Source organism: Cladophialophora yegresii (genome assembly GCF_000585515.1).
Source record: "Cladophialophora yegresii CBS 114405 chromosome Unknown aczIN-supercont1.6, whole genome shotgun sequence".
In the NCBI taxonomy this organism is placed as follows: domain Eukaryota; kingdom Fungi; phylum Ascomycota; class Eurotiomycetes; order Chaetothyriales; family Herpotrichiellaceae; genus Cladophialophora; species Cladophialophora yegresii.
The window spans coordinates 1713625-1734174 of record NW_006913050.1 but is presented as its reverse complement, the minus strand read 5'-3'; the positions used below and the strand labels follow the sequence as shown (position 1 = coordinate 1734174).

General features: G+C 54.9%; 7 protein-coding genes across 7 annotated transcripts; 3 read left to right on the top strand and 4 right to left on the bottom strand.

Annotated features, from left to right (window-relative positions):
- Nucleotides 1-1965: 1965 nt before the first annotated feature.
- On the bottom strand, nt 1966-2749 carry A1O7_08641 (uncharacterized protein; the record flags this gene model as incomplete). Its single annotated transcript, XM_007762632.1, has 2 exons — nt 1966-2183; nt 2311-2749. 2 exons carry the CDS (start codon nt 2747-2749, stop codon nt 1966-1968), a joined length of 657 nt encoding a protein of 218 aa, XP_007760822.1.
- A 1011-nt stretch (nt 2750-3760) lies between these two features.
- Nucleotides 3761-4873, bottom strand: A1O7_08640 (uncharacterized protein; the record flags this gene model as incomplete). Its single annotated transcript, XM_007762631.1, has 1 exon — nt 3761-4873. The coding sequence occupies one exon, from the start codon at nt 4871-4873 to the stop codon at nt 3761-3763; it is 1113 nt and encodes a 370-aa protein (XP_007760821.1).
- Nucleotides 4874-7063: 2190 nt separating this feature from the next.
- A1O7_08639 (uncharacterized protein) lies at nt 7064-8015 on the top strand (the record flags this gene model as incomplete). The annotated part of the gene is made up of 2 exons (XM_007762630.1): nt 7064-7310; nt 7414-8015. 2 exons carry the CDS (start codon nt 7064-7066, stop codon nt 8013-8015), a joined length of 849 nt encoding a protein of 282 aa, XP_007760820.1.
- A 694-nt stretch (nt 8016-8709) lies between these two features.
- A1O7_08638 (uncharacterized protein) lies at nt 8710-9327 on the bottom strand (the record flags this gene model as incomplete). Its single annotated transcript, XM_007762629.1, has 1 exon — nt 8710-9327. One exon carries the CDS (start codon nt 9325-9327, stop codon nt 8710-8712), a length of 618 nt encoding a protein of 205 aa, XP_007760819.1.
- A 3392-nt stretch (nt 9328-12719) lies between these two features.
- A1O7_08637 (potassium uptake protein) lies at nt 12720-15578 on the top strand (the record flags this gene model as incomplete). The annotated part of the gene is made up of 5 exons (XM_007762628.1): nt 12720-12941; nt 12998-13026; nt 13093-14301; nt 14397-14592; nt 14724-15578. The coding sequence occupies 5 exons, from the start codon at nt 12720-12722 to the stop codon at nt 15576-15578; spliced, it is 2511 nt and encodes an 836-aa protein (XP_007760818.1).
- Nucleotides 15579-16819: 1241 nt separating this feature from the next.
- Nucleotides 16820-19093, bottom strand: A1O7_08636 (uncharacterized protein; the record flags this gene model as incomplete). The annotated part of the gene is made up of 4 exons (XM_007762627.1): nt 16820-17206; nt 17269-17650; nt 17699-18319; nt 18366-19093. The coding sequence occupies 4 exons, from the start codon at nt 19091-19093 to the stop codon at nt 16820-16822; spliced, it is 2118 nt and encodes a 705-aa protein (XP_007760817.1).
- Nucleotides 19094-19765: 672 nt separating this feature from the next.
- Nucleotides 19766-20485, top strand: A1O7_08635 (26S proteasome non-ATPase regulatory subunit 10; the record flags this gene model as incomplete). Its single annotated transcript, XM_007762626.1, has 1 exon — nt 19766-20485. The coding sequence occupies one exon, from the start codon at nt 19766-19768 to the stop codon at nt 20483-20485; it is 720 nt and encodes a 239-aa protein (XP_007760816.1).
- Nucleotides 20486-20550: the final 65 nt, after the last annotated feature.

The window sequence follows — 20550 nt, the reverse complement described above, 5'->3', positions numbered from 1 at the left end:
AGATACGGGGCTTTCGGAAGCTTAGCGGTCTAGCTCGGATGACCGTCATCCGTGCACTCTTTCGTCGTCCCAACCAAAAGGATGGGAATGTCTTGACAGGAGTGCAACACTTCTTGTAATCGGCTGCGATGCCTCCAAATGAGCTGTCGACGATTCCCGTCGTGGAATCAGAATATACATACCGTGTAGTCGATGTTCTCGAACGGACGAGCGGCGCACCAACGAGACACATTTGGGTATGACAGCGAGTTCTGATTGCTCATATGTCGCAGACTCTCGAAGTCCTGCAATGCCGGAGGGATCCCAGATGCGGTTTTCTACGTACTCTGCCTACGATTCCGATGCCGCCCACATGTTTTCAAAAAAGACGACTGGGCTGAGATCAGTGGGGAAGATGCTCCTGGTGCAGGTGATGAGCGATGCAGTCTTGCCGCAGGAGCCGTTTCGACAATCACCAGTCTCTCTGAAGGCGATTGGGCTGCGTGGAATCAACGCCATCATGAATCGCTGCAGAGTAATGTTGACGGCCTTCGGAACACCACGGCAGGTGGTCGATTCCTTGGGCGAAAATTCGTCGGTAGCAGATACCACGCTTTCATGGTCGAGGCTCAGTGTTCCCTTTCCTCGAGGGTAAGGGACACATCCTAGGCCTCGGTGCTGTCTTCTTCACCCAGAGCCGGTTTATTTGAGCCTGTCTCGGATTTGCCAGCACCCGTTGATATGCTTTTACTGGATCAGGGTCGTCAAGTCGGAGCATATGTCCGTGATGATGGAATGCAGCTCCAACATCAAGTCTGTGTTGCTCCGTGCCGACGATAGCCGTGGCGATTTACGTCTATCCTCCTGCAGTGCCCGCTCAACGCCGCACGGAAGCCCCCTGTTGCCCATCCGGTGCAGCGTGAGCTTTTGATCCTGGAAGGAGTGTTTGGCTTCGGTCGAGAATTCACTACGTAGACACGCCGGTCGGGTAAAGTCACATACAGTAGATGGTTCGTCTGATCACAGGCAGTAGATGCAATTCAACCACCGTAAAGTCGGTTGATTCATGTACAGTCTCCCTTTTACATGAGTGTTCGTCACTAAGACAGACTGCACAGCGCTTCGTCTCACACGCTGGCGCGTGCGCTGTACTGCACTGTAGTGTATTCTCGTATGGTGTCATGCACGGCATGGTCCTGCAGGCTGAATCAGACAAAGCCCACAAGGCTGCAACCCCTGGAATGAGCCGCTTGGGACAAAATGCCGATACTGTTCTGTGTATGTACTGGCGACCATCACCCAGTCTTCGCGCCGTCGAGTGAGACCATATGAGTAACGATATAGCTATGCCTTTACCGCCCCTGTGGAATACTATCCCACCGTAAAATAAACACATGCGAGACTTGAATTTTTGCACAAAGTCGCGCGTGGTACGCGAGACAAGAACATCACCTTCGGTCGACCATGTCATCCATCTACGGTACAGTAATTAGCTGATTCATGCACGTGCTCGACTAACCTGCCCATTGGGACAAGGAACGGCGACACTTGCTTATCCTGACCGCCTCGTGCGCCTCCTCTGGTTGCGGGTTCAGGTCACGGTCTCTCCAGTAAATATTGTGAATGTCAACTCTCATGGTCCAACTGCCCCCACGTATCATGATGTGTGCACATGCAGATGGGAGGGGAAGATGGACACCACAGACTCTCGGCACTCTCCTACTTTTACACTCGACATATCAGCGGAAATGACCGAGTACAGAGTAAAGTACTTCTACCTGTCCCATCTACTGATTAATTTCTTATTTGGTGCGTATCTGTTAGCTACGGTCAGTACGTCACCACGCTATTGGATATACCCTTCCGTACTCTACCCTGCCCTGCCCTACCTAACCACCCTACCCTTCCCTACCCGCCCTACCCGCGCCGGACAAGCCCCTTGAAGGGAGCCTGGAACTGCGAACTCGGCGTGGAAGTGCAGTCCGCTCAATTGCTTGGGCTCGGGTTCTGTGTTTGTGTTTGTGTCTGAGCTGGTGTCTGCGTCTGTCCCTGCCCCTGTCCCTGTCCCTGTCCTGCCTGCTTCTGCACTTTCCTCTCCCCCTCGTCCTTCACGTCTTCTTCCCCTCCCTCCACTTCCCTCTCCTTGATTCGTTGTTGCTCTCTCTTCTTGGCTTGATCTTTGGCTTCTTTCTTCCTTTTTTGGTCTTTGGTCAAGCAAGTCAGCCTCGCGGACACGGTGGGTAGGGAACGACACAGGTAGGTAAGGTAGGCAGCCGGGGCAGGTCTTCAGGACGAAGGAGAACCCGTTCACACGTCCTTGTACAAACGCACCTTTCTTGGGATCCACGGACCCGCCCAAGACATGCACCTCGGGCGTCGCGTCGGCCACATTGATCGACCTGTTCAGCACGATCGGCCAGGGCGCGTGGGTCACGATGCAAAAGGTCTCCTCCCTCAGGATGGACACCTCGGCGTGTTCGATTTGGAGGAGTTTCGTGCCGACGAGCCCCTGCCCTCGGTGGTGATGCTGATGCGGGTCTGGGTCTGGATTGTCCGGGTCGTCAGCCTCCGGCCGGGCGCGGAGGTAGTGCACCACCCCCAAGAGCCGGGTCATCTCCTGCTGCGTGATGGTGTTGCATGGCGAACGGGTGTCTATGGCTGCGGCGGCGAGGGGCACGTTCCGGAGCGTATCTGAACACCAGAGCATGATCAGTTCTTGGGGTAGCGAGGGCTCCGTCTGTGCCCCTGTCTGCTGGGGTGGCTCGGCCATGGGTTCTTGCTACCGTGTTGCTTGCTGTTCGCCTGCTTCAGTTCTCGCTGGTCTTCTAGACTCCGAGGACCACAACAAGGCTGAAGATCAGAAAGGGAGGAAAGGTGAGAGACCTGGACGGGCGTTATTATTATAGCAGAGCGGCCCCTGCTGGACAGCCAGGTAGGCGGCTTTCGTAAAGGTAAGGCAACGACATCTTCCCACCGACACGGCTGACTGGCTGGCTTGTCGATCAGACGGTGTATCCTGTGCGCTCAGCCTCCCTTCCAGAGAGCATTTGGGCAGTTGACTGGGGTCGGCAGGGCCCTATCAAGTTCACAATGGCGCGTCACGACGACCAAGGTGACACGAGACTAAGGTAAAGGCATGAGAGCTAGAAACACCAATTGGTCGCGCTCGCACGTGCCCGACGATGCGCGAGGATCCATGGATCCTAATCCATTGTGCTTCGTGATGCCAGAAGGCAGAGGGCAGGCCGCCGGGCGCAGGGCAAGTCCAGTCGTCGCAAGGCCAGGTTGTCAGGGGTGTCACTCACGGTCCAGTCGCGAGAGCCTACGAGTCGGCGGCCGGGACGACGACCGCTTCGAGGCCACGAAAGAGCATTCATCAGTAGCAGGAGCAGGAGGAGGAGCAGATGTCGGTGAGTGAATGAGTGTGTGTATGTGTATGAGCGAGCCAGCAAGCCAGTCCCTCAACATGCAGACGTATTTTCCTTTCTTTTTCTCTCTATGGCAGTGATGTGGACGACAAGACAAGACAACAAGGAAAGGCGACTCCTGACTCGTAGGGGCGGAGTCCTGCTGGCATCCTCTCCGTGATCCAGCATTGCCACGTCACAGTTTGTCATGATCGATCGAACTCGCACATACGTATCGTCCAACAGGGGCAGATACGGGCAGTTCATGAACCCCTGTTGAGAGAGGCTATCGCGCTTCACCCCTTCACCGGTCAGAGTACCAGATTCTCGGCCGGGCGTCTCCCTCTCTCGGGAGGGGCACTCTTATCCGAGCACTACGCATGACATATGCACGGCAGGCGGTACAAAAGGCCAAGCTCCATGATCAACTCGACACCGAGAAGTATCTGATGGCGGCCCAGCTTTTCGACCACATGGAAGACGACCTTGCGCAGCGGGGTCCCACTGCAGAACAGCGAGAAATCTAGTTCCACCGTGCCCAGAGTGTCCGCTTCCATGTCGTTAAGAACGGACAAGCGAGTAGTGGTCGAGTCGCTGTGTTTGTTAATGGGGAATCTGAGCAGGTCGACCAGGCCCTTGATCATCACGTTGCGGTCCGCCCCTGTGTCCATCGTTGCGGTGGGTTTGATGGGGTCGCCGTTCAGCTTGCGCATCAGTAGAGAGATCCCTCGAAAGTTCTTGATTCTTTGCTCCAGCGTGGCGTGCTGCTCCGCTTCGCTTGCCTGAAGCCCGATCGTGGACCCCACCGCGCCGACGAACGGGTAGGGCTCACAAGCTCTGCCACCCCCGGGATGGCTGGAGGCTTGGAGTTGGGCACCACGGCCGGGACAGGGAGGGCAACAGGGGTATGCAGCGGCACAGGACAGGTGCTCGCAGCGTGCAGCAACAGGGTGTGGTGAACATCGATTTACTGGTGTCGCCTGGGTCCTGGACACCATTCCATTCAGCTGTGGATCAGGGATGACCGCGACTGGCTGTCCAGCCGCAATACCCTTGTCGGTAGCGTCATCTGTGCTACAACCCGCCAGATAGGCTCGGAGGAGCAATGATTCGTTGTTTGTCCCTACCCCTACGTTGCAGCCGTGGCCACAGTCGGAGCCACAGCCTTGCGGGTGCCAAGCACCCCTATCATGCCGCTGGGTGTCCGACGGCTCTACATAACTGCCACCCAGAGTGCAGGTTTGACCCATGATATTCCTGGCATTCTGTACTTCGCTCCCAATGTCAACATTTTGCTGCGCCAGCACGTGCACATTTTGATCTGTGTGCTCGCGACCAGGGATCATAACCTGGCACTGAAACTCCGAACCTTCTTGCAGGCAGATATTCACAACATCGTCCTTGCCAGTCGATTGGTGGCTGGGTATCTCGACGACGATGGTTCGGGCAGAGGCGTGCGGGACGTTGATATATAGTTTCAAGCCCATGGCTTGAAGCTTTGACGGACGCGGGGAGGCTAGCCAGCCAGCAGGATGGATCGTATTGAGAACAGAAACCACAAAGGACAGTGAATATGGGTGTATCTGAGTCTTGAGATCTGAGGCGGAGCGGTAGAAGACAACAGCGATTCTAAGCAGACGTTGGGCGAAAGAGAAGACGGTGGGAGACGAGCGGTTAGCGGGCAGAGCAGAGAGCAGACAGAGCTTACCGTTATGATAGCGAAAGTGGGAACCGAAGGGACTTCGCGCTCACACCGAGCCCCCCTCTGCTGTCGGTTGAGCCTTTGAGGGCTCACTACGTTGTGCGAGACAGTCCAGAACACCCAAGGACCGCGCAGCTGAGCTTAGCCCAAATGAATGCAAAGACATGTGCGGATGATGGTCCCGCTGCAGGAGCAGGGAGCCAGCCTGCGGAAAATGTCCAAAATCGCGGCTTTGGGGATAGTAAAAGATCGTGAACACGACGAAAGCGCGCCCGACGCATCCTGAAAAGGAAATGGCGAGAAAAGCGTGAACTGTAAATCCAAGTTGCAAGGTATTCCAGCTGCAGGTCGACGAGAAGTGCCAGGAAAATTTCTCGAGTCACCAGCTGCTTGGCGCTCCCAGGTGGACGAAAGCTGTTCCTTGGGATGTGTTGAGATGTCGATGGTTGGAGGCTGGAGTTTCAGACAACAAGACGCGGTATCGTGTAGAGTCGCGAGTCGCCCATCACGTCGACATTCGTCGCCCACATTCGAAACGGCGTGGGTCCAGTATCTTCCTGCTCATGGAGATTAGTTTCTAGCCCTGCTGTTTTCGCTAACGGATTCACGGAAAGGGCCGAGCGTCGATACGTTGAAACGTGTCCCATATTGGATAGGCTCGCGGGCCAGGGCGATCTCTTAGGTGCCCGGGGAGACGTGTAGTTGCAACGCTAGAATCCAATTGGGAGCAAAGGGTTTGGCAGGCTCGCGGATCTCTGCTCCAGCCTTGTCTGCCTTACGGCTCTGGGGCTCAACAAAAATAAACAGAAGCTGGCAGGCAGGGCTCGACCGTCGACACCGACGTTTCGCAGGCCGACGCCGCGTGAGCCTGTTCTTGTCGCCCTTCTGAAGGAAAAAAAAGACTCATCGCAGGGGAGAGATGCCCTGCATTTGCAAGCTTTTGGGGGCATGCTTGCGCTTGATCGCGTCAAGTTGTAGGCGCGCCTCCCGGAGCCGGCGCCGCCGCTGTGGCTGCCGCCGTGGCGGTGGATGTGGCGGTGACTGATTGTTCGGTAAGCACGATGCACAAAAAGGCCCATGGCAATTCCAGCAGCTGCAATCAGATCTCACATTGTTGACGTGACCGCAGGCGCTCCTTCGAGCCTATTCAACGACGAGGCTTCATGCAGGAGCAGAACGTCTTCATATCGACTGGAAGCGGCCATGAGCCATCCCAGAGCCCCGGATTCAAGCTGGACAGGAGGTGCAATCTGCCAGCTGAATGTCTTGTCTTGTCCTGGTGCTGGCTTGCTTGCCCCACGAAATTTGGGACCGGATACCTGGATGGTTTGTCCAATCGTGACAGGCGCACTAACGCACAGTGACCATATTGCACCAGCAGAATTGTCTTGATCGATCTTGCGGCTCCCCGGGATATCGGAGAGAGGGAGGGAAGAAAAGATATTCAAAGACAGGAAGCTCCCCAGCAGAAGGAATACAGCTGCAGGCTACGTCTGTCGTTCTCTGTCATACATACCTGACACTCAAGGGCGCCAATCGATCTCGCTCCTGGTTCGGAGATATTTCCCCATCTGCTCTTGACTCTCTTCCCATGTCATTGGCAGCCTCAGTGATAGCAGCATCGTGTCGATTCGCCCTCATTCCCACCCTCCATGAGCCTCTGCATGACCCAACTGCCGTGGATGGTCTGGTGGAGGGTGGCTTGCTGGGGAGGCTGTCTCAGCAGCGTTTGACTCGTATCCTGTCCTTCCTTCGCTGCCCGCACCTGCACTCTCCATCCTACTGGCTGACACAGGGTCGACGTCCCGGAGACAACCATGCAGTTCTGTTGCCAACACACCGCTGCCTGACTTGACCGCAAGATGGTGCAGCCGCATGCCACAATGTTACCGGCTGTGTCGCTGAGCTGCGTCGTGGTCTGCCTTCAGCACTTCCGCCTCAGACACTGGCAGAGTGGCCGTTCGCACCGCCCAGCATGAACGAGATGAACGGATACAATGTTCTCGCTGGCTACATTGGCACTGACCAGTCCCTCGCAGTGTTCAGGAGATTCCTGATCCTCAACGCTCGCAATCTTCTCTGCATGCAAGCCGAGATCATCAATCTAGAGCACGGACTACGCTGGACGATTAAGAAGGACCGCGAAGCGAAAGATAGCTTACGGAACCTGTTTGAATATGAAATAAGAGCCCTGAAAGGTCCTCATAAGAGCCAGGATGACGGTGTACAGTGGCAGAGGACCCTAGAGCTACGTGGCCTTCTGAAGGAATACAGCGAGTGCGCCTTATTGACAAGCTCCTGGTCATTCTTCTAACACATTACCAGATGAAGCTCTACTCCAATTCGCGCGTCTCTGTCAACTCGCTCCTGCGAACAAGGCCGATCTGTCAATTCTTCGCGAACTGACCGAGAAGAACGATGGGAGTGGAGACATCTGGCTCCGCGGGCGCGAGTTCGAGACCTGGGAGGACGAACACTTCGATGACCTGACTTCGTTGGCCGGCTGCTACGCTAACAAAGATGCATTCTCAAAATTCATCGACAACATGGTAAGGTCAGTCTACCACAAGCACATCGGTCACAAGTATCACGACCCGCTCTCCGTCGTTGAGACGTGGGGGAGCGCAGGCAAACGCAAGCCTATCATCAACTACCCCGACAGTCGTATCACGAGAACCATCGACACCTTCAGTACCATCTTGGCCTCCATTCTACCCACCGTGGCAGCCTTCGGGATCTATCTCATCAACGACCAAGTGACCAGGATGGCAGCAATAGTCGGGTGTACCCTACTCTTCTCAACAACACTGACGCTTATCGCGAGGCCGAAGAGAGCCGAAGTCTTTGCGGCTTCAGCTGCGTTTGCAGCGGTGCTAGTTGTTTTTGTTGGGAACTCAAACGGATGTGGAAGTGGAAGTACGTCCTGATAGAGTAGGTAGGGGGTTCGGTAGAAGAGGGTACTTCACTGGCCAAGGGCATGTAAAGCGTACGTAGCAAGGATGACTTTCTCGATTTTCTGAGCTATTGCCCACGTGCTGTTGACCTCTCGGTGCGTTCCGACCTTGACATGCTTCGCTCCTGCCTGAGTAGTAAAGAGTGGACATGAAGCTGGTTTTTGACCACATGGTTTGTTACCTGGTAAGGGCGATACGACCAAGAGATCGATCGCTTTCTCATCTGTTTTCGTCTGCAGCTATTTTATCAGAGCGAAGAAGGACCTGAGGCCTCTTCCTCGGTCTGGGTTGCTACACATCCGCCATTGAAGTACTGGAGCGAACAGTCACTATGCTGCAGCTCTGCGTGAGCGGCGAGCAACAGCTCTGAACAGGATCGATATCCCAACGGCGGCGACGCCGCGGCGGCTTACCAGCATGAGTGACCCCGTGATGGCGCCCTTCGAGTGAGGAGAGTGAGTGGCATAATTCACATTGCTCTACAGAATAACAGGCATGATCATGTGTTCGCAGGCGCACACAGTATCCGGAACTGTGTAACTCCAACTGCCGAAGGGCCCCCGGAGCCCGAGCCCTCGCTTCGAGACGCTCCTACTATGTAAGCCCCCTGACAGGGCCCAAACCGCCCAGTCTTTGTGAGTTGCAACCCTCCATCAGCAGCTCCGCTTCATTCATCGAGCATCGATATCACCTCCTTTGTCCTCATCACCTCGCCGAACGCAAATCCGAAGCCCCTTAAGCCTGCCTCGTGTTGTGTCTTGTTCGCAGAGCCACAAGCATCACTTACAAGCCATGTCTCATAGCCCCGGTTGAAAGCCGACCTAGCCGTCGTGTCACAGCAGCAGTCGGTCATGACGCCGCAGACAATCACACGTTCAATCTTTGCATTCTCCAGCACGCTCGATAACGGCGTGTTGATGAAGGCATCATACGTGTTCTTCGGTAAGAGCTTGGGAAACTGGGAAGACTCTGGCCCAGGCAGCGATTCGCCAATGGTCGGCGTCTTGTTCGCCTTGGGCAGAAACTTCTGCAGCTCTGATACGATCTCCCCTTCTGCCGACCCTTCCCCAATCGAACCATTGACGTTCCATTTTCGCACAAGTTGACTGGTCGAGTGCGCAACCATCTCGGACTTGGGGTGGCCGTGCTTCGTAAAGACGATGGGCGCTGATGTCTTCACAAAGTGCTCGCATAGCTTAATGATGTTTGGAAGGGCAGCGGTCGTCATGGATTCGAAAAACACCTGCATGTCGATGACCAGCAAGGCTGTCTTGGGTGGTGCCATGGTATCGACGGGCTCGGCGTTGAACCCTGTCTCCCTCGTGCATCAACTTCGGTGGCAGACCGGTCTCGAAGATGGTGTTCGGGCACGCAACGACCGTTGACCGCCTGGCTTGCGCGCTGGCAAGATATCGACTGAAGAACTCCGGACAACAGGCCATCATCTTTCTCCATCTCGACGATATCCGAGCGATGGTCAATCGTGGAGCCCACCCGCGACTGGGGCACAATTACGTCAGGCGTCTGGGTCGCGTTCGAACCCCGCGAACTCTCACCCTGTTCACATTCCTTACTCGTACATTCCTGACAGACCTTCTACCCTACCAGCTTGTATACCAGTCATCAATTATGTATGATTCAATCACGAGGTGCGGTTCTAATGGTGTAGATCGTCTCAAGTGATGTGTACTGTGTAGTGTGCCAGGGCAAGGCTGAAGTCGAAACAACATTGCCCGATATTGCGGACGTTAAATTAGTCTGTCCGCCTGAGAAGCGCAGCACAAGTGGATCCTCATTATGTGCACGCAGTTTGCACATTGCGGGATTCGCCCTTCCGGGACGCATGAGTTGGATGGGCCTCCATGATCCAGCCAGGTGGCCCGCATGCTTGAGCAGAACAACGCAGGTAGGGACACAAATGGACTCCCACGGAGCGCGTCCGATGAACACCGCCACGAGACTTTCTATCATTCTTCTTGTCTGTGAAGGTGAGCATGATCACACATATCAGTCGGGCGCAGGGTCGCCCAAGGCTGCCCTAGGCGCTACTGTGCCGAAAAGGCGGTGTGAAACTCTGTCTACGAGGCTGGCATTGACGGGACGAGGCTGAAGCACCGTGACGCGCGGAAACGGGACCGAAACACGTGTCAGGTCTACCGTATCTGGGCTGGACGTGGGACATGGACAGTGTCCCAACGTGTTGCCAGACGGGTGTGCGAACCTCACGTGCGGCAGGAAATATGTGTCCTCATACATGCGAATTATCAAGAGCATGATGGAGCAGTATGCGGAAAAAGGGAAAAGGCCAATCCCCGAGGTCACGCACGGGCACCGCTGTATGGTCTATGACATTGGTGCTTGAAACGTACATATGCCAAAGGCTACTACGTCTCGGTGCGATGAGAAGGGATTGCGCAAATGCCCCGTTGCTCTGCAACTCGCCGGAAACAGGTCAGCCATATGTGCTTCCGATATCATGCATTTCGACTATAGAGCCGTCGTCGGGCGCGTCAGAGTTTCCATATGTCGTGAGAAAGGTTCGAATCCAAATGGTGGCGCATCAAAGATTGATACCGTACACAGCGTCCATGGCCCCTTGGTCTCCTCTTAGTGTTTACCCGATAGTGCATGAGTGCGAGGGAGATCCCACCAGCCTGCAGCCTCAGGCAGTGGTGGTACATACTGTTGAAGGTTTCCAATAGGACCTTTGAAAGCCTGGCGCTCACGTCCAGATGGCCGAGGCTAGGTTGGCCAATCTGCTTTCTCTGAGCTCTTTTCCAAGCAGCGGAGCATTATCCTTCGAAGGCTTCAGCATTCCCCATGGATCTGAGCGAGGACGGTGTTGATGCTCGAAAACTCTCCAGTCGCCACCACAGGCCGGGTCACTGAGGAATGTCAGGCTCATCCATGGACGGCAATTGGTAAGTGTGCATGTGTACACGACTGTCAACGTGTGTCAGCAAGGACCCGCACCAACAGGCCCAGATCCACCGACCACACCGGGCAACTTCGACTAAAGTCCAACAGCCACGAGTCTATCCAACTCTTGTGGTGAATGTGACCGCAGGGTAGGGCATGAACATTTTCGGTGTGAACGAATGGCTCTGTGCGGAAAAGAGACTCCTGCTCTTCAAAGTCCAAGTGAGGCGTTTCGCAGGTTCAGCTTCTGTCAGTCCTCCCGGGCCCCATCCGCACTTCACTCATCTCGACTTGCATTGCCTTGACTTCCAGCTGGCTCTGTGCAAGCAACCAGGTCTGAGTGGCTCCTTCAGCGTGTCCTTCCTCTAGACCCAAGCTCTTCCTCGGTCGCTATCCGGCCCTCGTACCATCGTACTTGACAGCTGGAACGAATTGAAGCAGCGTTGGCGTTATGCGCCTCTTTCATTGTTCTTCTCAACGTCGCCGAGATCCAGATCGTCGAAGTTCACTCTGGAGCCTTTCCCGTGGGCCGTGTCTTGTGCCGTCAAGACCAATAGGAGGAGGACGATGACGCTGCCGATCAACGCAGGTATCGTGATGAGCGTCCACTACTTGCCTGTGTTGGTAGACGAAGCTAGAAAAGGCGGTGGCGGAGCAGTCCCCATGAGACTCTCAGGGCCGCACGCTCTCAGTAGAACCCAGCTTGAAGGTTGAGGTCGGTTGAGAGCGGATCATGGGTCTTTCATATGGGCATAGGTGCCGCACGGCTGACAGCATGCCCTACACCAATTGTACCACCGCGTCATCGAATGCTCGGAAATGCCTCGTACACTCAGGCATGTCGACCACCGTTCTTACATAGCATCGAGTGGGGAAACCCCCTTGATTGTCTAAGTACAACACCCTTGTTAGCTTGCTTCGGCTCATAGTTGGAAATACAGCATACGGTGTGGTGAAGCCGAAGCCAGATCCAGATCAGACCAGTGTCGACATGAGCTTTCTGCCTGTTCCGTCTTGCCGTTGCTTCAGGTGGCTGAGCAGGTGGGAGAGATGCAGGATGAAGTCGAGTTTGGACCTCCACCTACGAAAACGTCGATAAATCTCTCATAGACGGGGAATGCATGGTCAGCACTAAGCCAATCAGGAGCCTCCTGGATAGACGGAACGACATGCTGCCGGCCAAGATCTGTGCTCCCAATCTCTCCACCATCGACATTTGATTTCCAGCCTGCAGGATGCTCATTCTTTGGCAACAATCTACCTATCGGACTAGCAGCGCACGGCAGCTCATTGTGCATGTGGCCTCAGCTCAGATGACATGGGTGGGCGGCCACAACACTGCCACCTGCAACCTCACATTCCCAGTCTTCCACAGTCCCCCCACCCGTCATGGCGGTGGCAGGGCCAGCTCCATCCCAGCTCCCCTGGCTGCCTCGCAACAATCGCATCTTGCGACATGACGACCCTGGTTAGGTACCTGATGCCAGGAGCCTCATAGGCTACGCTGAAGGCTCCCATCCACTCACGATGTTGACCTGAAAGGGTCTAACTCTGCAGCCATGCGGTTTGTCTAGCACATGCGCAATTGCTCTCTATCTAATGGATCGGTCCAAGATCCAGCGCAATGGAGCCGAGGGGTCCACGCTGCGTGTCTGTGTGCCTTAAGAAGGTCTGCCTCCGTCCACGTTATGTGATCAGTTGCCAGTCCGGATCTCCTCTGTTCTTCTCTCCCCAAGCCTTGCAGCAGTGCTTCACGCGATGGCTACGATTCGCATTGCCAATGAGGTCCATCCCAAGAATGAGCTGCAGGGCAAGGAAGGGCGAACCGCCGATATCACCTCGATCTATGCGCATGATGATGGCATCTACAACATGCGCTCGAGGAGATCCTCGCACGATCTGGGCCTCTATCGGACCAAATCTCTGCAACTTGATGAGGATCCTGGTTTGCGCAAGGAGGGCGACTTCAAGCAGAAGCAGGTATGATAGGGAACTGGCTGCCCCCACTGACGCCGCTCTGACTGACGCCGCTGTAGGTTTTCAGCGGCAAGATGCTACTCTGGCTGTGAGTTCTCTCTGCGTCTGCGTGGTAGTCTCGATACAAGGTTCAGATGCTGAAAATCAACCTCAGAGCGTATCAGTCAATTGGCGTGATCTATGGCGACATCGGTACAAGCCCCCTCTACGTCTACTCGTCGACGTTCACCTCCGCGCCATCCAAAGAAGACCTTATTGGCGTATTGTCCCTCATCATCTGGTCCTTGATCATGATGGTCACGGTCAAGTATATCGTGGTGATACTTCACGCAGACAATGAAGGCGAAGGCGGCACTTTCAGTACATACACGCTCCTCAGCCGGTACATGAACATCACAAATCGTGATCCTAGGGAAGCTACGCTTGTGAGATTGAAGCGACATGCCTCCGGAGATCTCGAGAGCGCCGGCAGGGTAATGCGGAAGGGAATCGAGTCCAGCCGCATCGTGCGTGGTATCCTTAAGACCATGGGAGTGTTGGCCGTGTCCATGGTACTTTCGGACGGCGTGCTCACACCTGCGCAATCTGTCCTGGGAGCTGTTCAAGGGGCCCGGGTGGTCAACCCCAGCATTTCCAAAGGGGCGATCATCGGCATCACCGACGCGATCCTCGTTTTGTTGTTCCTCGTCCAGCCCTTTGGCATCACCAAGATCACCTACGCCTTTTCGCCAATCGTTATCGTCTGGCTCGGATTCAACGCAGTCTTTGGAATATACAATGTGATCCACCACGACGCCTCCGTCTTCAAAGCCTTCAATCCCGGCTACGGCTTCACATTCTTGGTCCACAAAGGCGAACACGGTTGGAGACAGCTCGGCGGCGTCCTCTTGGCCTTTACCGGCGTCGAGGCGCTGTTCGCAGATCTGGGCGCTTTCAGCCGCGGAGCCATCCAGCTCAGCTGGCTGTGTTACACATTCCCATGCCTCCTGCTGGCCTATATCGGGCAGGCAGCCTACATAAGCGACCATCCCGAAGGATACGCGAACCCGTTCTTCGAGGCGGCTCCAGCTGGCACCGTCTATCCGGCTCTGATCATCGCGATCCTAGCTGCGATTGTCGCCTCGCAGGCCATCATCACCGCAACCTTCCAGCTGCTCCACCAGGTCATGAAACTGTCCTACTTCCCACAACTCTCCGTCAAGCACACGTCGAAGATCTTTCACGGACAACTGTACATTCCGCTTGCCAACTGGCTTCTCATGATCGGGACGATCCTCATTGCCTCGATTTACAACAATACCACGTCGCTGGGTAATGCTTACGGCGTCTGCGTCATGTTCGTCACCTTTTTCGATACTTGCATGTAAGTTCCCTTTGACGCCCTTTGACGAGAGCGCCTCCCATTCTGCCCGTTTAATGGCTGTTCCGACTCGACCCACGATGCTGAAACATATGCAGGGTATCGTTAGCGGCCATATTTGTATGGCGGTTCAGTCCCTTCATCGTGTTCCTCCCCTGGCTCACAATCGCCCTCTTGGACGGCACCTTTCTTTCCTCGGCACTCACGAAAGTCCCAGACGGAGCCTGGTTCACGCTCACCCTCGCCATTGTACTGGGCATGATATTCATGCTATGGCGCTTCGGCAAAGAACAGGTAGGTTGCTCTTTTTCACTTCGAACCTGCACCGCCGATAGAAGGATAAGTGAACGAAGCATGGTCTCCATCGCCGCATCCCTAGATTCCGCTGTCGCATATACACATTCTGACCACCGCTCGTTCTATAGCAATGGTTCGCCGAAGCAGAAGATCGATTCCCAACGTCCCATTTCGTGCGCAAAACCCCGGACGGATTACAACTGACCGACCGCTTCGACGGCACGCCCCTCAGCTCCATCAACGGGTTCGGCATCTTCTTCGACAAGGCCGGCGAAACAACACCCATAGTGTTCAGCCAGTTCGCGATCAAACTCACGGCCATGCCCGAAGTGAGCGTCTTCTTCCACCTGCGCCCACTCGAGACGCCCTCCGTGCCGCCCTCCGACCGACATACCGTGTCCCGCCTCGCGATCCCGCACTGCTACCGCCTCGTCGTCCGCTACGGCTACAACGACGAAGTCATCACCCCGGATCTTGCGTCAGTCATCTACGAGCAGCTCCGGGTGCATATCTTGAGTGAGCAGAGGTCCACTGCCGCCGTCCAGACACCGGCCACTTCGGGACTCGCCGAGGGCAACGCAGATAAATCCACGACCAGACACTCTAGACCTGAAGTCCTCTCCAATGGTGATGTGGACGAGGCCATGTTTACCACGTCCTCGGACGAAAACACGCCGCAAGTGCATGCGCAAGGACAAGGGCAAGGGAAAGAGCAACCACTTTCTCATAGGCATTCGCGCCATAACCCGGAAAAATCCCCCACCGATGCGGAGGCCTTGGCCCGCCTGGACCGCGCCTTCAGCTACAAAATCATGTACATCGTGGGCAAGGAGCAGATGAAGATCAAGCACACCACAACTATACTAAGGCGGCTCTTGCTCGTACTGTTCCTGTGGATGAAGGACAACTCGCGGACTAAGATGGCGAATCTGAACGTGCCGATTGAGAAGGTGATTGAGGTGGGCTTTCTCAAGGAGATTTGAGCGGCACCAAAGCATTGCGATGCAAGGATATGCTATGCTATGTGGTGATGTGATGTGATGGCGATGCCATACGATGGGATGCGATGGGATGCGACGGGATAGGATGCGAGGGGATGGGATAGGATAGGAAGAGATGCGATGAGATGCGTCGGGATGCGTCTGGATCGACGTGATTAGCTATAGATTTAACCTAATCGTACGGAGTACAGATACCTAGAAGGACGTATACAAGTGGTATACCTACTGACTGACCTCCAGACAGACAGTTTCCGAGATATATACATACCCCCCACTCATACACGAAGAGAGAGCAGACAGTACGGGGTCCGGGGAACATAGTGGGTGCGCAGGTGCGACATGCAGTACACACAGCCGCAGACCAAAAATTCGTGGATCGGACTCGTCGCGCAGGGTGAGCATACATACCATACCATACCCTGCAGTCAAAAAGGGGCTCTCACGGAGACGAGCAGATCTTCTCCTTATGAACATGGTACATACATAGGTCCTTACGTACTTACTTACCTAGATAGGTAATTATTTGATGGATTGTATCCGAGGTACGATACATCCGTTGTATACGGAGTATACATGACGCATATAAGGTATATACATATCCATGTATCCAGGTATCCAGGTATCAGTCCGTACATGTCTGCGCGCTTCACTGTACGCTGGACATTCTACGCCGTACGGAGTACTCGGTACAGTATGTAATTAGTCAGTGAACCACCGCCAGCTAACGAACCCCTGGCTGTGAAAGACTGGGGCCGCACATCACCGTTCACGCACGGATGATGATTTACGCACCCATTTGAGGGAAGCACCACGCACCCATTTGAGGGAAGCACCACGCACCCATTGATGGAAGCACCGCCACATTGTCCAAAGGGATTTCTTGAACATGTACGAGCTAAGAGCAGAGGTACCTACCTAGGTAGGCCAAAATCAAGGGCCTGCCAACTCAGTACTCTACTCTACTTCGGCCATAATTATATCTGAGGTCTCACATGGCCGGAAGTGAACATCCACGTCCATGTTCGAATCGACATATATGTGCAATATTTATATTCATGCTCAACCCCAACTCCTTGCCTTGGACTGAGATCAGATATCTATGCATATATTCATGCTCAACCCAACTCCCTGCCTGAACCGACGTCCGTATGCCATCATGAGGATTCCCCAATGTTCTCCCGTCATGAAGAATCCCCACTGTCCAATATATACATGCTGTCCCGTCACGAAGATTCGCCAAAGTTAAATATATCCATGTTGTCAATCGGCAACGTCATGGCGATCGCCTGAGCCTCGGCGAGGATATAATCCGCATCATGCCGCGGGGAATCCTGATTCATAATCATAAGCTGCTCGATGCCTGGCCGGCTCCACACGGACGGCGGATACGCTCGTGCGTCGTGTGGTGTTTCGGGCGTGGCGTAGCCACTTGCGCCGCCCCCACTCCCAGTGGTCATGGTGATGTCGGGGTGTTGATCGCGAGAGGGACGTCGATCGAGAGATTCTGGAGAGAGAAGAGCCGTGCGGCTGCAGGGACAGAGACAGCCCGTTGCGGCGACGATTTGGTCGACGTCGAATTGAACGGTGTGGGAGAGTTGTTTGATGACCATCTGAGCGATAGGTGAGAAATCAGACACGTTATGCAAGGCAGGGAGGGTTCTCGTCTCTTTACCTTGATGATCCAAAGACACCGGACCGCGCCGTTGTCGAAGCAGCGCATCGTCGCCAGAAGTCTTATGCCCAGTTCGCCTTTCTTCCAGGCCTCGCTTGGTCGTGACGTGCCGTTGTGAGTCGCGATGAGGAACAAGAGGCACATTACCGCCTGAAACAGCGTGTACATGACGCTCCATGACGCCGGGGCCAGGAGACCACGTTGATGCATGATCTCCGAGCGGGTTATCGTCGTCGAGGCAATTTTGATGCAGGCCAAGGCATGTTGGGATTGTATTTTGATAATAGGTAGGCCGTTGGCCATCTGGATGAGATAGTGTAGGAATGGTTGGTAGAGGATGAATTGCCCGAGATAGAAGGCCATCTCTAGTTCGTACTTGAGGCTGCGTTCATCCAGTCAGCGAGTTCGAACCACCCAGGATTTGACTTACATTGCAGACATTTCAGGCTTTTGTGGGATGGGAGGTACGCCAGATAGGGCTTTGGCCCATTTCCGAAATGCATCTTCAGTCTCTGCCATCTTTTTGGTGTCAACGCTATCGATGTTTGGGCCGTTGGTGGGTTTCTCTTTGCTGTTGCCGTGGACGAAAATGTCTCGGAGACCGGAGGCTGTGAGAGCCAGTAGTTGCATGTGCCTTGCGGAGGTAGCGTACTTGGCTTGAGGATCGGAGAGAGTCTCAGTTGGGCTGGCCAACTTCTTCGTGGATGGAGGCTGTAATGCTGCGAGGACTGCTGGGTCCACACACCCAGGATTAATGCGAGTGGGCATGTCCAGCACGATGCTCACAAAGGTGTCGAGCTGTAGAACAGCCAGCATGATTCGTAGTCTCGCCTCTTGTTGTGTTCCCGCCAAGGACATGTCCTTGCCAATCTCTTTGTGCAGACCAAGCCTTAGTGCCGATGTACAAGCAATGCCAAGATAGGTGTAGGCCGAAGTCAACCGGGACGTGGTGACCAAGAAGGTGATTAGACAAAGTATCGTCTGCATGGATATGAGATCAGCGCATTGTGCGATGTCGAGTTCTTTCCGTGCCAGGATGAAATGTCTCGTACTACGCGGAGTTAGCGACGAAAGGACCAAAGCCGTTTGGCACTCACGCTTCATGAGCTATGTCGTCGCATCCATGCTTTTTCCGCAATCGCGTCTCGAAAAGCAATGCGATGCTGAGGACCGAGTGGAACAGGGGCATAAAATCACGGCTCGACGCCCCAAACTGCAACGCCGATTCACTGTACAACCGGTGCACCATGTCTCGGAAATCAGCCTCGTGGACGAACTGGATGAGTGGATGACATCTCGTGAAGACCACGTCCAGAAGACTCAGGGTGATAGAGAGACTGGGTAGACTCTGGAACTGCGAGGAGTAGTGCGGACCCCCATCACCTTCGGGCATGGGAGCGTTGAACAAGGTCGCCGTAATGTTTTGCGTTTCCGTGGTCAAGAGCGGGTTGTCCGGCGTTCGTCGAAAGAGCTCGACTGTCTTGAAGATGAAGGCGTATCCGGAGTATGGGCCATAGTACGTCGTTTGCGACGGGGAATGCGAAATGATGCGCCCAGCACTTCCCATCATGCCGTTCAAGCGGCGGTGTTTCGCATCGTCTTCGTCCGCGCTCGACTCGCCATCCCCTGGCTCGGGGTATGAGGTGTCTAGGGAACTGATTACTGAATCGATGTCGCCGTTGCTAGATTCTGGAGTTTCCGCTTTCAGTCGCATAAGAGCTGTCCGCGTGGACCGTATGCATGCCTCCAGCTTCCGGATCCTCTGTGTGGGCGTTTCTCGGGGTCTTGTCCCCGAATCATATGAGCAGGCTTGGCCGGTCAGCATCTTTGTAACTACAGTCTACACGACATGAGGCGACGGTCTCACCATCTTTGGAGATACTGCAAGGGCCGCACGGCAGGCCTCCGTCACATTTGATTTTCCGTAAACGGCATTCATCGCACGCACGTGGGCTCCGTCTGTGGTAATTTTTGCGCTGGATTCTGGCGGCCTTCCCATTACTTTGTTGCGAATTACCAGCCATGAGATTGAAGCAAGGGCATCTTGAGATAACCGCGACAAGGCGAGGGTGGATTGCCAGTGGGAGGGGTAGAAAGATGGTTAGATCATGCGGACGGACAGTGGGTGGAGGGCGGGCAGTCACGGCCTGAATTCACACCCACAGCACCGACTGGCGACTGCGACGAAGCCTAAGCGAGAGGACAACGTTACTTAGTCAAGCCGTGGACACCCAGTTGAGGTTGAAGGCCAATGACAGATCCATTCACGTTTTCAGCTCTGGCGTGGGATTTACGGGCTTGCCTCGAGCCAGGGAAACCGCTAAAAAGAAATGCAGCCTCGTCGGATCGGATTTACTTAGCGGCAGCCACCCCCACTAGGCCCCGACCGAACAAAGCAATTCGGCGAGTCGGGCATGACGCGACAGTCCCTCACGCCTGCTGCGCTCGCCCTCACCCCCCTCTACCCGCGCAACACTCTCACCCATTGTTGCTCGCCATGGCGGAGTTGGCAGAGAACAAGTATGCAATACACGAGGCGGCTCGCGAGGGTAGGATCCTAGTCGTCGAGTCGCTCCTCAGGGCAAACCCCAAACTCGCAAACCTGCACGACCAAGACGAGCGCCTTCCCGTCCACTGGGCCTGCGCCTTTGCACACCTGGACATCGTCAAACTCCTCGCCTCCACTCGCTCCTTCGACCCCGACGCACAGGATGGCTCAGGCTGGACGCCCCTCGCCATTGCGTCGTCCCTCAAAGACAACTCCGGCCTTCCCATTATCGAACTCCTGCTCTCCAAAGATGCGGATCCCAAAATGGCCACGAATTCGGGCGTAACCCCGCTACACCTGGCCGTGTCGAAAAACAACCTCGAGGTGTGCAGAACGCTGCTAAAACAGGGCGCGAGCGCAAGGGTGAAGGATAAAAGAGGACAACTGGCTCTTCATCGTGCTGCGGCCACTGGCAATGTGCCCATTGTCAAGTTGTTACTAGAGAACAAATCACCCATCAATGCTACAGATATGGATGGCTTGACCGCACTGCATCACGCCGTCAGCGAGGGAAATGGTGATGTTGCGGTCGAGTTGCTAAAGGCTGGTGCGGAGACAGACAAGAAAGACGTTGACGGCAGACTGGCGATCGACTGTGCGCCGGATGCCAAAGTGCGGTTGTATATTGTCAAGGCGGCCGAGAGGGAGGGTATCGACTTCTTTACATGACCAAGTCACACGAAACGCAATGAGGACAAGCGAGCTGTTATCGATGAGTGAAGACGTATCCGACT